General features: G+C 41.1%; 2 protein-coding genes and 1 non-coding gene across 3 annotated transcripts; 1 reads left to right on the top strand and 2 right to left on the bottom strand.

The window, feature by feature from the left end:
- Positions 1-1,388: 1,388 nt before the first annotated feature.
- TRNAI-UAU (transfer RNA isoleucine (anticodon UAU)) lies at positions 1,389-1,462 on the bottom strand. Its single transcript has one exon. It is a non-coding gene; the product is annotated as a tRNA-Ile (tRNA).
- A 657-nt stretch (positions 1,463-2,119) lies between these two features.
- Positions 2,120-5,212, bottom strand: LOC104778258 (sodium/calcium exchanger NCL). The gene is made up of 7 exons (XM_087507067.1): positions 4,487-5,212; positions 3,945-4,130; positions 3,648-3,829; positions 3,404-3,549; positions 3,034-3,313; positions 2,629-2,943; positions 2,120-2,538 (listed from the first exon to the last, which is right to left on the bottom strand). The coding sequence occupies exons 1-7, from the start codon at positions 4,884-4,886 to the stop codon at positions 2,290-2,292; spliced, it is 1,758 nt and encodes a 585-aa protein (XP_087363193.1). The 5' UTR covers positions 4,887-5,212; the 3' UTR covers positions 2,120-2,289.
- A 1,768-nt stretch (positions 5,213-6,980) lies between these two features.
- Positions 6,981-12,262, top strand: LOC147947858 (uncharacterized). The gene is made up of 3 exons (XM_087507475.1): positions 6,981-8,276; positions 8,372-8,536; positions 8,669-12,262. Exons 1-3 carry the CDS (start codon positions 6,981-6,983, stop codon positions 12,260-12,262), a joined length of 5,055 nt encoding a protein of 1,684 aa, XP_087363601.1.
- The last annotated feature ends 212 nt before the right edge of the window (positions 12,263-12,474 follow it).

Genomic DNA, 12,474 nt, shown 5'->3' with positions numbered 1-12,474 from the left:
GGGTTTATTTTTAAATTTTGTTTAGTGCGTGGATGCAAGTTCTAAAACTCTCTTTATTTTGGTGTGTAGCTTACTAGAATTTCAATATTTTAAGAGTAAAAGAGAATTTGATGTCAATAACACATTCAACTTTTTAACAAGCGTATATGTAGGAGATCCACCAAAGCTGAGTGTGATATAGTCTTATATAAGTAAAAAAGGAATAGGACATTAGATTAGTACATGAAGACACTTAGACACCCTTGTTGGTCCAAATGAAGGAAGTTGAAAGATAACCAAGTCCCTTTCTATTATGATCAATGATAAAGTACATGAATTAATAAAACCATCTTTGCTACGGATTTTTTTTTTTAATTACTGTTATGAGCACTGTCCTACTCTGAAAGTGAAAACTTTGGTTATTCATTCTTATGGAGGTGATGAATGTTATGGAGCTTTATAAAGTAAGCAACACTTTACATGTGATGTGATAAGATGAGATTGGAAGTAGTGGCTATCCATCCTAAAGTATAATTTGGTAGCCAAAAAAAGAAAGAAAGAAGAAGATAGAAAGCCTGAATCTTTTTTTTTAATCAAATGTTTGATCACTCAAAGACAGTTATATCAATTTCTACATTTGGAAAATTATCCTTATCTTCTTCGTTTTTGCTTCCTTTTAAACCTACTTGTTCAATTACACATATGATTATCTGGTTTATGTGAAAGATTAACCTCTTATCGTTTTGGGGGTGTATTTTTGTGAAATTAAAGGGGCATTGTTGAAGAAGACATGGATGGACTCACTCAATAATAATAAGAATAGGATAACAAAGTGTATGAAAAGGATGTAACCAAAATTTGGGGAAAAAAGGTTGTCACCTTTAGAGAATGGTCCCCCTTTTTTCTCTATCTCTTGTCAGATCTCAAGGTTTTATACAGCTGTTTGATCTTTTCACTTCATTCCATTTCATAATATACTCTGTAATTTTTTTTTTGTCAAGATTAAGAATCCTAAAAGATGGAAATAATTACCAAATTGCTTCAAACCTAATTGTATGCTTTAAACTAATTTAACCCAACCTTCAAGATTTGTTACCTATTGATGTTGTCTCCGTTTGTTTTGGAAACTAACCAAATTTGGATCCAATAATCTTACCAAATTTGGTCAGGCCAAATTAATGAATTTAGGAATTGAGGACCGAACCAAATTAAAAAAAATGGAAGATTTTAGGATCATATTAAAAAATTGAATAAAAGTGAGGATATAAGCCAGGCTCGACTGGCGAATTTCGGCTCATATGACACCAATTCTCTAGCCAATTTAGCTAGCGACCCTGACGGTAATTTTCGACGTAAATAAAAAATTTAATAACTAAACTTAAGCAAGGTTTAAATATAAGAACGAAATATGGTCCCGGCGGGGCTCGAACCCGCGACTTTCGGCTCATAAGACCAACGCTCTAACCAACTGAGCTACGGGACCATGACTGTAGCTTGCTACGTTTGTAAAAAATAAATAATTACTTTCTCGTCGTTTGCATATAAGTTTCTGCTATTGATTGAATCGAAGAGGCGACAAGTGACAAAATTGATACAGGAGCAGCAAAATAGTTCATCGTAAGTTGGTAAAGTTCAATCTCTAGATATGGATTAAGAGGATCACGTAGAAGCCTATCACCTGTACACGCACAGTTAGACACCTTTTTATGGGCTATAGAGTGCATATTGGTCTTGGATCTAGATAGAGTACTCTCTGTGACAGATTGTTCGGATCTTTTAAAGATGACATCCAATAGAGAAGATTGGCCGATTTTTTCATCAGAAATGGAGAATTTTATTCATTTTAGGGATCGATTTGTTAGTTTTAGCATTAGATACATTCCTAGAGAGAATAATTTCAGTGCGGATAAACTTGCGAAATGTGCAAAAACACTGAGATTTCTGTTTTTCCATGTGCAAAAACACTGAGATTTTTGTTTTTCCCATCTAGGCACATCGGTACCTTCTTGGCTCTCTCATAAAGAGAGTCTCTTCAGATAACTTAATATATGGAGTTGCTTGAAAACAAAAAGATATGGACGAGTAACTTATTCTTGGTTTCAATACCAGAAGAAGGTCAAGTAAAACAAGAAAGAACATATTAGCTTTAATAAGACTGTTATTTCAATATATAATCACTGACAAATCTCAGAATTTAACTTTTAGGTTTTTACACTCTCAAATCCATAAACATAACGAGAACAAAAGAAACCACGCGAGAAGAAACTCACTCATGTGAACAAACTCTAGAAACACAGCGTCTGGTCATCTCTACGACCAGCCAAACCAGTAATCAAGAATATAAACCAGACCCAAGGAGAATGGGTAGAGCAAGTAAGCTATGAAACATGTCCAAAGAGGATAAGTTGTGCGGAAACTCGCGAAACTGCCCATCACTAGACAAACGATGAGAATCACCAACACTTCTGATGAGAAGTTCCATGTTAGTCCTCTAAGGTAGACGATTGCTAAGAACACCGAGAGACACAGAATATTGTTCATTGTCACTCCTCCACATAGCTGCAAACAAACAAACAAACACCAAGAAACTGGTTTTTAGTTTAGGAAGTAAAACAAGGCAGAAAGATACAAGAAATGTGGTTTACGGACCTCGGAGAAAGTTAATGAGGCGGTTCTGATCTTTTTGCGGGAAGCGAAGATGATGGCAGAGACAGCTTCACTTGAATTGGTGGCTAAAGGCAAAGCGATGAAGGAAATGAAGAAAGATGGGATCCCTGTGGCTGCCGAGAAGTTGTTAACTGTGTCGACTAATGGATCTGCAAATGCAGCTGCAATGGCAGCTCCCAAGATTAGCAGCAGAGCTGCTTTAATAGTGATCCATTTTGGGTCTGAAACCTCACCGCCTTCCTCTTCGTTCTCACCATTGTCATTATCTCCCAACAGAGTATGCTCTCTCTTTGTTTGCTGTCAAAGACAAGATTAATTGTAATGTAATTAGTTTGGAGACGTTTTGTGACCATGTGTGTTAAGATAGGGTTTCAAAAGTCTCTCTACCACATGGAAATGGTCGAGGAATTTCATCGTACGAGGACCAGCATCAGGACCAGCTGGAGCAGCATTTCCCATTGCCTGGAGGAGCCAATGTTTAATGCCACGTACAAACTCGTCTTCATCAACTTGCTCATCGAGAGTCTTGTCAAAATCTTGGAGAACTTTTCCCACAGCATCGTCCTTGTCAAAATCAATCTCCTCAAAGCTGATCCCAATGATAAGCGCCTTTAGTTCAGCCGGTGATAAGTGTCCGTCCTTGTTTGCATCAATAGTCTCAAACAACCTAATAAACAGATAAATATGAGCACAAGGTGAAACCGAGTAAAGTGTCTAAAAATTGTTGCTTTCTATATGTAAGGAAACCATGACTTACTTTCTAATAACATGTTCATCAGGCTGACCTTCATCATCAAGAAGCCTTCCCAAAGAGTGCTGTTTCAAGTGCTTTAGGATTCCTGATATAACATGCTTGTGCTTTGCAAAAGCAAGCCTTCTCCTTTGGATCCACGGTTGGAAGACCTAGATATCATCATACAAGGAATAATTTATCTCACAAACGAATGTAGAAATTACAATAGATACTTTTTTGGAACTAGTGTCCTGAAAATTGGTGTTACCTGATATACACAGTAAGAGATTAACATTAGAACAGATAAAACTAGAGCAACCAACACAGACAAGTGTCTTCCAGATTGTGAGCCCAACATCTGTGGAAGCTGGACAATGACAAACGGAATGACTGATATAGCCATAATTCTTGCAGCATAGCTGGTCCAAATATCAACAGTTACACCAGAATCTACAAACAGAGTAAACAACAATAAGTAAAGGCTTTATTTTCACTTTCTGTATGTCAATCAAAGATCACAGTAATACCGAAAAATTCTTGAAACTATATAACATTTCCTTGTTACCTGTAAGACTGAAGCGTTTAGTGTCTTGATTGTTTACAGCAATAGTATCTCGAAGGTCACATTTGCCAACCACAGTGCAAGTTCCCCAGATAACAGTGAGAAGCATAACAGTGGAGCCAGCGAGTAAACCCATTCCCACAGAGACTTGGCTTTGAGCAGTTGCTGCGTCTCCAGAAAGTCCAGACACTATGAAATCCAAAAGACAGACATTGTTATAACCAAAGAAACACAAACATATAAGACCCATCAAGAAGAAAGAGCAAAGACAATAACTTCTACAAAAAAAAAGATTAAGACTTCTGACCAAAATGCACAAGGTGACAAGTTATAAAGTTCGTTCATCCGTTACAATCATCGTTTCACTATTTGATTCCCAGAACCTGGCAAATCTCAATCAGAGCCAAAAAAAAATCACATTTTCTTACCCAAATAAATTCAAATTCCGCAAAACTCGGAACACAAGGCATGACACTGTATAGATCGAAGCATATGAAATCTCAAAGCTCTAAAAATTCGGGAAACTTTCAAAATTTGAGACATACCCATGATAAGCATAGCGTCCGGAAGCGCGCCAAGCATAGGAAGGAACAAACCACCGACAATTCCAGGGCCAAGAATCTCAAGAAGAAGCTCACTCCCGGCAGAGAGATACGTAGCAGCAGTGAACATGAGAAACCCATAAACCAAAATCAGAAAAACGTTCCCAAGAGCGGTCTTGGTACAGGGCATAAACCCGTAGGTCTGTTCACAAGCTTCCTCTTTCTCCTCTTCAGCCGAAACAACCGTCTTGATAACCGATCCGGAGCCGGAGCCGCCGCCACCACCGTCGATTCCATCGGAGATAAGACCGGTTGAAGATTGATGCACAGAGACGAATCTAGCGTAAGCGGATGTAGCGAAGATGAGAAGGAAGAGAAGAGAGATGAGAGATCTGAATCTCATGATTGATTACGAAAGAAGAATACCAAACCAAAAAAAAAAAAGAAGAGTAAAAATCAAAAGAGGACGTTCATGGAGAGAGAGATGGGTCAGTAGAGTTTTGTGGATGAGTATATATATCGTTGGGGAGAAATAATAAATAAGAGAGACTACTAATAAAGTTGTGTGTGTGAGAATCGTCTGGGGGAAGATGGCGATATGATTTACCGGAGATGAAAAAGGAAGGTGGAGGAAGATGAAGTGATCAGTATCTAACTACCATTTTACCCTCCTAATTATAATTAATCAATTTTTAAAAGGAGTATAGACATAGTTACTCCCTCCGTTTCAAAATATAAGATATTTTACTTAAAACATGCATATTAGGAATATTTACTTTTATAAAGTTTAACCAATTATAAACAAGATTCGATAATATAAAATAGAAAATTAATTTAAAAGTTGTATAGAAAGCTGTAAACATTCTATATTATAAAACAAAAATACTTCTCTAAACATCTTATATTATGAAACGAAGGAAATATATACTATAATTTGTTTAGTATAAGTTTATTAATAATATAAATTTTGGCCACCTCGAAAGGAATGCGAAAGTATTGTTGTTATTGTAAGTTATTAGTAAGTAATAATATAAAATTTGTCCACTTCAAAAAGTAGAAGATGACAATGTGACAAAAATAAAAGTCTTGGGGGTAATAGTACTTCCCTACAATTAATGGCTTTCCTCAAATTCAACAATTGAATTGTTCAGCATTTATTTATTTTATCTTAGCATTTTGACATTTAAATATAGAAAAAAAATCAATTCAAAAAAAAAAAAAAAGATAAGGTTATCATCAATTCAGCCGGATTTATTACGAATTTTGGTTGGGGTAGATATGTCTACATTATTTTGAAATTTTCGGTTATTTATGATTGTTTTTTTTTTTTTGATAAAATATGTTTCAGTTTTTATAGAAAAACGAAAAAAGATTGACCATATTGTCATTTTAAAAACTTTTGGGGTCAATTTCAACTCTACTAATATAGTAAGCAGGGGCTGAAAAATAAAAACAAAGTAGGTAAGGACGATTCGGGAAATGTATGCTTGTTTAGCTTAAAAACGTTCGTTAGTTTATTCATTATTAACGGATTTGATTACGTGGCCACACGTGTATACTCACAAGGGCAAAAATCAAATATTGGTCAATTTTGCCGACATTGTAGATACCATAAAAAATACAATAACTATTTAAAAATCCATTTTCAAATTCTTCATATAGGAAAAAAATCAATTCGTTTTTGAGTCTTTTGAACAAAAAAGAGCGATGATGACGCGACGCGATACTGCGTTTGAGTAAACGCTATAACCTCGGATGTGAGAATCCAAAACGTCACGTAGTTTTATTTTTAAAAAACACAAAACGCATGTTCGGGTATTTCGTGCATAGAGATAAACAATTGGGCTCAGTCAGATTAAAAGGCCCAAAGGCCATCGAATGAGAGCCATATCTCCAAACTCAGAATTAACATCTCCTTCCTTCAGCCCTGGGATTTCGGTATTTTCGGTTAATTCGATTTGGTCTTTTCGGCTTTTTTTTTTTTTTTTTTGGTTTTTTTTTCGAATTTTAAGGTTTCTGGTGCAAATTTCAGTTTATTTCACAATTTCGATTTAAAGAAATTCTGTTTTCACAGTAAATTAAATGGGCCAAAACACAAATCCTATGTAGTATAATAAAACTTAAAAAACAATGGACCACCAAATCAACCGTAAGCCCACTAACTTAATAAATAAACTCAATATAATTTAATTAGGTTGGCTAAATGTGTGATAACAAGATAAACTTACAGCGGCAGCCGCTCAACAACGAAAATTTCCCAAAGACGAATCTCGTCGTTCCAACAACTCCCAGGAAGCTTGATTTGCCCACCTAAGGACATAACGTCATCCTCAACCATTTCGTTTCCTCTACAAGAAGTAGAAGAATACACTAAGTAACAGAAAGTGTTGTGTGGTACGCGCCTCACGCGCCAAGAGACTTTCTCTCCCAAAACACGCGATCCCTCTCCTTTCACCCCTACCTTCGCCGATCTCGGCGTTGGCTCCCGCCGGTCCCCATGGCCAAGAAAAAACCTAAAAAACCACCCAGGGACCTCCCCATTGGAGTAGCCTCTCTTTCGTCCCCACCTACCACCCCAGCATCGCCTGCGTCCCCAACAGCAGCTGGTGTCCCCGTCTCCTCTAGATCTACGGAGTTACCTGCGACCTCTTCGGTCTCGGCTAACCGCAATACTACCGATTTGACAGCCGGAGTTGGATCTCCAACTGTCGAAGCTCCAGCTACTGTGGATGAAATCTCCTCAACAGTACCTGTAAGTGAGTCAGAACCCAACAGTGGAAACCCGGCCGACGAGGCGACCTCAGATCCGTCGACGGTAAAGCTTCCCCCGAAGGCTACAGACAACCCCACCAGCAAACCCGACCTTCCATGGAAGAATCTTGTCAATGGAAGCTCGATTAAGATGCACAAACAAGGTACTCCTTTCACCCTTGAATCTGGCGAGGCGTGTGTTACAATACCGAACGCAGTGATTGAAAGGAACAAGAAAGCTTGGGATAGCTTCATTTTAGGTCAATTTTATGAAGAACCTCCTTCGCGAGGCGCCGTACAAGCAATAGTAAATGGTATTTGGAGCCGCCAACGTAAAGACATCTCGGTTTCAAAAATGGAAGGAAATTCGTTCCTCTTCAAAGTGCCGTGCCCAAATGCTCGACGGAGAATCCTCAGTCAAAGCCTTTGGCAAATCGATGGCCAAACCATGTTCGTGGCTAAATGGTCCCCTGAGGTTCAACCCTCAAAGCCAGAACTAACAATGGTACCTGTTTGGCTAGAATTCGCGGGTGTCCCGCTACAGTTCTTCAATAGAGAGGGTCTTCAACACATTGCTGGTCTTGTGGGGAACCCAATTTGCCTTCACCCCCACACAGAGAATCTGATAAACATCGAAGTAGCAAAGGTCTACACAGTGATAGACCCTAGAAAACCCCTGCCTGAGGCGGTGAATGCATGTTTCGAATCAGGCCAGATAAAGCGTATCCAGGTCTCTAGCCCTTGGCTGCCTTCCCTTTGTAGTCATTGCAAACAAGTTGGCCATACAGTGTCTAGATGCTCAAAAGCTCCTCCTACGTGCACCGCATGTGGATCGGTGAAGCATCCAACCTCAGACTGTCCTCGAGCAAAGAAGGATAAGCAAGCTGGCAAACGGCCCATCCAAAGCCAACTTCCCATAGTCGGTAAGGTTGTCATGCCTACATTAACAACCACAAGTGCATCAGAAGACTCGCGTAACCAAAGGACTGAGGCCCACACACCTTCATCTACCCGCACCCTAACAGCTCTGGAAGGACATAGGGTTAGTGCTGACCCAATGACGGAGGCCAACACGGCTCCCAGTCACAAGCTAAAGCCTCCAATAAATCTTACCCCCTAGGTTTTGATGATGGACAGCTCTGTATAGACCTTCGTGACAACCTTTTCGCGCATCTGTCCCCTAAAACCAATGGTGCAGGAAAAGGAAAGGAAAATCAGAATTTGTCTGAAAACGATGTCTCCTCGGGCAGCCTATCTGAAGAGGAGGACAATCCAGAAGCGGACCCAGACCGTTTTTTGAAGGTAGTGTCTAAAAAAATGCTGCGAAGGAATCACCGAGGAGCTAGGGCTAGAGGCCCTCTAATCCTCTAATATCCCTCTTTCTTTATGGATATTTTTTGCTGGAATGTAAGAGGTATTAACGATAAAATAAAGCGTAGGAGTTTACGGAAGTGGTTGAGGAATAATCAACCGGTTTTTGGTGGGATTATAGAAACCCACGTCAGTCAGGCGAACTCACAAGCTATAGTATCTAGTGTGTTCCCGGACTGGAATTTTGTAGGAAACTATGAGTTTTCAGATCTTGGTAAGATTTGGTTAACATGGCACCCCTCTGTTCAGGTTACTATCATCTGCAAATCTCTCCAGATGATCACCTGCCTAGTCAAGCTGCCTTTTGTTGCTGAACAGTTAGTCGTCTCTGTGGTCTATGCATCCTCCACCTGTAGTGCTTCAAGGAGAACATTGTGGGCTGAGATAGTAGACTTTTCCCAGAATACTTCTATCTCAACAAAACCGTGGACCGTATTGGGGGACTTCAACCAAGTTTTGCTGCCTCATGAACACTCTAACCATGAAGTGCACACAATTCCTCCAGGTATACGCGACCTAAGTCAGTGCTTGATCACCTCTTCTCTGACTGACCTCCCTTATTGTGGTAGCACCTTCACCTGGACGAACAAGCATAGTACTGGTCATGTCGCTAAAAAGCTGGACAGAGTTGTGATAAACGACGCATGGATGGCTGCTTTTCCCACATCCCTAGCTGTCTTTGGTGAGCCCGCTTTTTCGGATCATAGCCCTGGATGCCTCTTCCTTGACTGTCAAAGGCAGAAGCGTAAGAAGCCATTCAAGTTCATGTCTCTACTAAACCAAAATCCGGATTTTGGGCCACTTATCAAGGTCTGGTGGGATGCTCTTTGCCTCGATGGGACTGAAATGTTCAAAATTTCAAAGAAACTGAAACTTCTGAAGAATGTGATAAAAGACTTTAGCAAGGAGAATTATTCAGGAATAGAAAAGAGGGTGCAAGAAGCTTATGCAAACCTGCTTGCTTGCCAGCAAGAGCTCCTAGCGGCACCATCTTCTGTGAGCGTTGAAAAAGAAAAAGAAGCACATAGGATTTGGATTACCCTTGCTCTAGCAGAAGAATCCTTTCTACGGCAGAGAGCGCGTATCTGCTGGCTAGAAGAAGGAGACAAAAACTCCAAAATTTTTCACAGGTCTATTCTCACAAGGCAGAGTCTCAATGAGATAATTTTCCTCTTAGACGACAATGACCAGGTCGTGGACTCCAGACGGGGAATTCAAAACCTTGTCGTAAATTTCTACAAGGGTCTGTTTGGTGGTCAAAGTGCGCGTTCCTCAGTCACAGTTTCAGAAATATCAGCCCTTGTCACCAAACGCTGCTCTTCAAGCGCTCTCCAGATTCTAAATGCGCCTTACTCACCACAGGAGATCAAGAGAGCAACTTTCTCGCTTCCCAGAAATAAGGCCCCAGGACCAGACGGCTATTGTGTCGAGTTCTTCACTGCGCAATGGGAAACAGTTGGAAGCTCAGTGATCGAGGCTGTCACTGAATTTTTCAGGTCAGGGAAGATGCTCAAGCAGTGGAATGAAACAATCATCACGCTCATACCAAAAACCCCAAACGCTCAACGGATGGGGGAGTTCCGTCCCATTGCTTGCTGCAACACTCTTTACAAGATAGTGTCTAAGCTTTTGGCAAACAGACTAAAGAGGGTCATCCCGGATCTGGTCTCCAACTCCCAATCTGCGTTCATCCCGGGCAGACTTTTGGTGGAGAATGTTCTGCTGGCCACTGAATTAGTGCAGGGTTACAACCATAAAAACATATCGCAAAGGGGAATGCTCAAAGTCGATCTTAAGAAGGCTTTTGATTCGGTATTATGGGAGTTTATCATCAACACCCTAAAGGCAATGGAGTTTCCAGCGCCCTTCATCTCACTGATTGAGCAGTGTATATCTACAGCAAGGTTCTCTATTGCCATCAATGGGGAATTGTGCGACCATTTCACAGCCTCAAAGGGGTTGAGACAAGGTGACTCCATCTCACCCTATCTATTTGTATTGGTCATGGAAGTTTTCTCACAGATGCTAAGGAAGGCATACAACAACAACCTCATAGGAGCTCACAATAGCACCTCGAACCCCCAAGTTACCCATCTAGCGTTTGCCGATGACATCATGGTTTTCTTCGACGGGAAACTAATTTCCCTATCAAACATTACTGGGGTTCTCCAGGAGTTCTCAGACGCCTCAGGTCTTCAAATGAATAAGAGCAAGACAAACTTATACCTAGCGGGAGTGAACCAGGTGGAAACCTCCCAGATGGCTTCCCTTGGCTTCAACATCGGATCACTACCAGTAAGGTACTTAGGACTTCCTCTCATGCACAGAAAACTCAGGATATCAGAATACAGGCCCTTGTTGGATGCCTTAACAAAGCGATTCAGCTCGTGGGCAACTAGAGCTCTTTCTTATGCGGGCAGGCTGCAACTCCTATCCTCCGTGATCCATGGTACACTTAACTTCTGGATGTCGGCTTTTATACTCCCTAAAGGTTGCATCAAGAAGATTGAGAGTCTATGCAAGAACTTCCTGTGGAATGGTGATGTAACCAAGCGAGGGTCAGCAAAAGTCGCTTGGAGTAGTGTTTGTCTCCCAAAAGAAGAAGGGGGATTGGGATTGAGAAACCTAAGCATTTGGAACAGAACACTCTGCCTCAAATTAATTTGGAGACTGTTTGATGCCCCCGACTCGTTGTGGGCTATGTGGTTGCGCAATACCAAGATAAAGGATGGATCATTCTGGGCTATGGATGTAAAGAAACAATCCTCATGGACTTGGAAGGCCTTGTTGAACCTTAGACACACTGCAAGACGCTTCCTAAAGGCAAGGCTCGGTAACGGTCAGCAGATAAATTTCTGGTACGATTGGTGGACGCCTTTTGGCCCCTTAATAGACTACCTTGGTCCTTCCGGCCCATATCAAATGGGTATCCCTCCGCAAGGTAAAGTGGCCGACGCTTGCTCGACAACAGGATGGATCCTTAGGCCTGCTCGCTCAAATCAAGCTTTGGACCTCCATATGTACCTTACTACGATACAGAGCCCACTACTCGCGTTGGAACAAGATAGCTTCCTCTGGATGACAGGTGAGGTCGAGTCTCAAACGTTCTCAACAAAGAGGACCTGGGAGGAGGTCAGACCGCGAGAGAACCCCCTACCTTGGACTTCTCAGGTTTGGTTTAAGGGAGCAATTCCTAGACACGCGTTCGTGATGTGGCTTCTGCACCTGGACAGGCTACCTACAAAAGCGAGACTGGCTAGATGGGACACACATATCGACGCAACTTGCTGCCTCTGTGGTCGGTACCAGGAAACCCGTGATCACCTATTCCTCCACTGTGAGGTCAGCGAGGAACTCTGGTCGGAAGTAACTAGAAGACTTGGATACCGGTCATTCTCCTTTCACACTTGGGAAGCATTCATCAGCTGGTTGGACATGAAGGATAAAACATCCACACGTCCCCTACGCAGGCTAGTGGCTCAAGCCGTTGTCAACGCTTTATGGTGGGAACGTAACACTAGACACCACCTCAACATGTCCACTGAGACTACTATCTTATTCAAAGGTCTTGACAGGCAGATTAGGGATGCTATCCTGGCGAAGAAGAATAGGAAGTGTTTTAGGACCGCTATGCGGATGTGGTTAAAGTTCGTTTAGAAGTATTATATCTCTCTTTTGGTTTCTTCCTTGTTTTTAGTTTTTTTTTGGCAAGAAGTAACCTCTGTATCCAGCTTTTGTAAGTTCCTCGAACTATTAGTTCAATTGAAATTCACGGGCCGTCAATTCCCCATCAACTGGATAATTAGCATCGGAATCAGAAGAGGAAGAAGAAGCCACTGACGTCGGGTGAATATTTTCGATTAACTTAT

This window comes from Camelina sativa, chromosome 3 (genome assembly GCF_030686135.1).
Source record: "Camelina sativa cultivar CO46 ecotype springtype chromosome 3, ASM3068613v1".
In the NCBI taxonomy this organism is placed as follows: Eukaryota; Viridiplantae; Streptophyta; class Magnoliopsida; order Brassicales; family Brassicaceae; genus Camelina; species Camelina sativa.
The sequence above is the reverse complement of the archived record's forward strand: the minus strand, read 5'-3'. Positions and strand labels throughout refer to the sequence as shown.

What these genes read in the sequence shown, in the direction of transcription:
- LOC104778258 (XM_087507067.1), bottom strand. Translation starts at nt 4,886, where the DNA reads ATGAGATTCAGATCTCTCATCTCTCTTCTCTTCCTTCTCATCTTCGCT. An exon ending in TCTCTTACTGTGTATATCAG is followed by an intron (nt 3,550 to 3,647) that starts GTAACACCAATT and finishes GATGATATCTAG; the next exon opens with GTCTTCCAACCGTGGATCCA. An exon ending in CCTCATTAACTTTCTCCGAG is followed by an intron (nt 2,539 to 2,628) that starts GTCCGTAAACCA and finishes GTTTGTTTGCAG; the next exon opens with CTATGTGGAGGAGTGACAAT.
- LOC147947858 (XM_087507475.1), top strand. Translation starts at nt 6,981, where the DNA reads ATGGCCAAGAAAAAACCTAAAAAACCACCCAGGGACCTCCCCATTGGA. An exon ending in CAGCTCTGGAAGGACATAGG is followed by an intron (nt 8,277 to 8,371) that starts GTTAGTGCTGAC and finishes GATGATGGACAG; the next exon opens with CTCTGTATAGACCTTCGTGA. An exon ending in ACCCAGACCGTTTTTTGAAG is followed by an intron (nt 8,537 to 8,668) that starts GTAGTGTCTAAA and finishes GATAAAATAAAG; the next exon opens with CGTAGGAGTTTACGGAAGTG.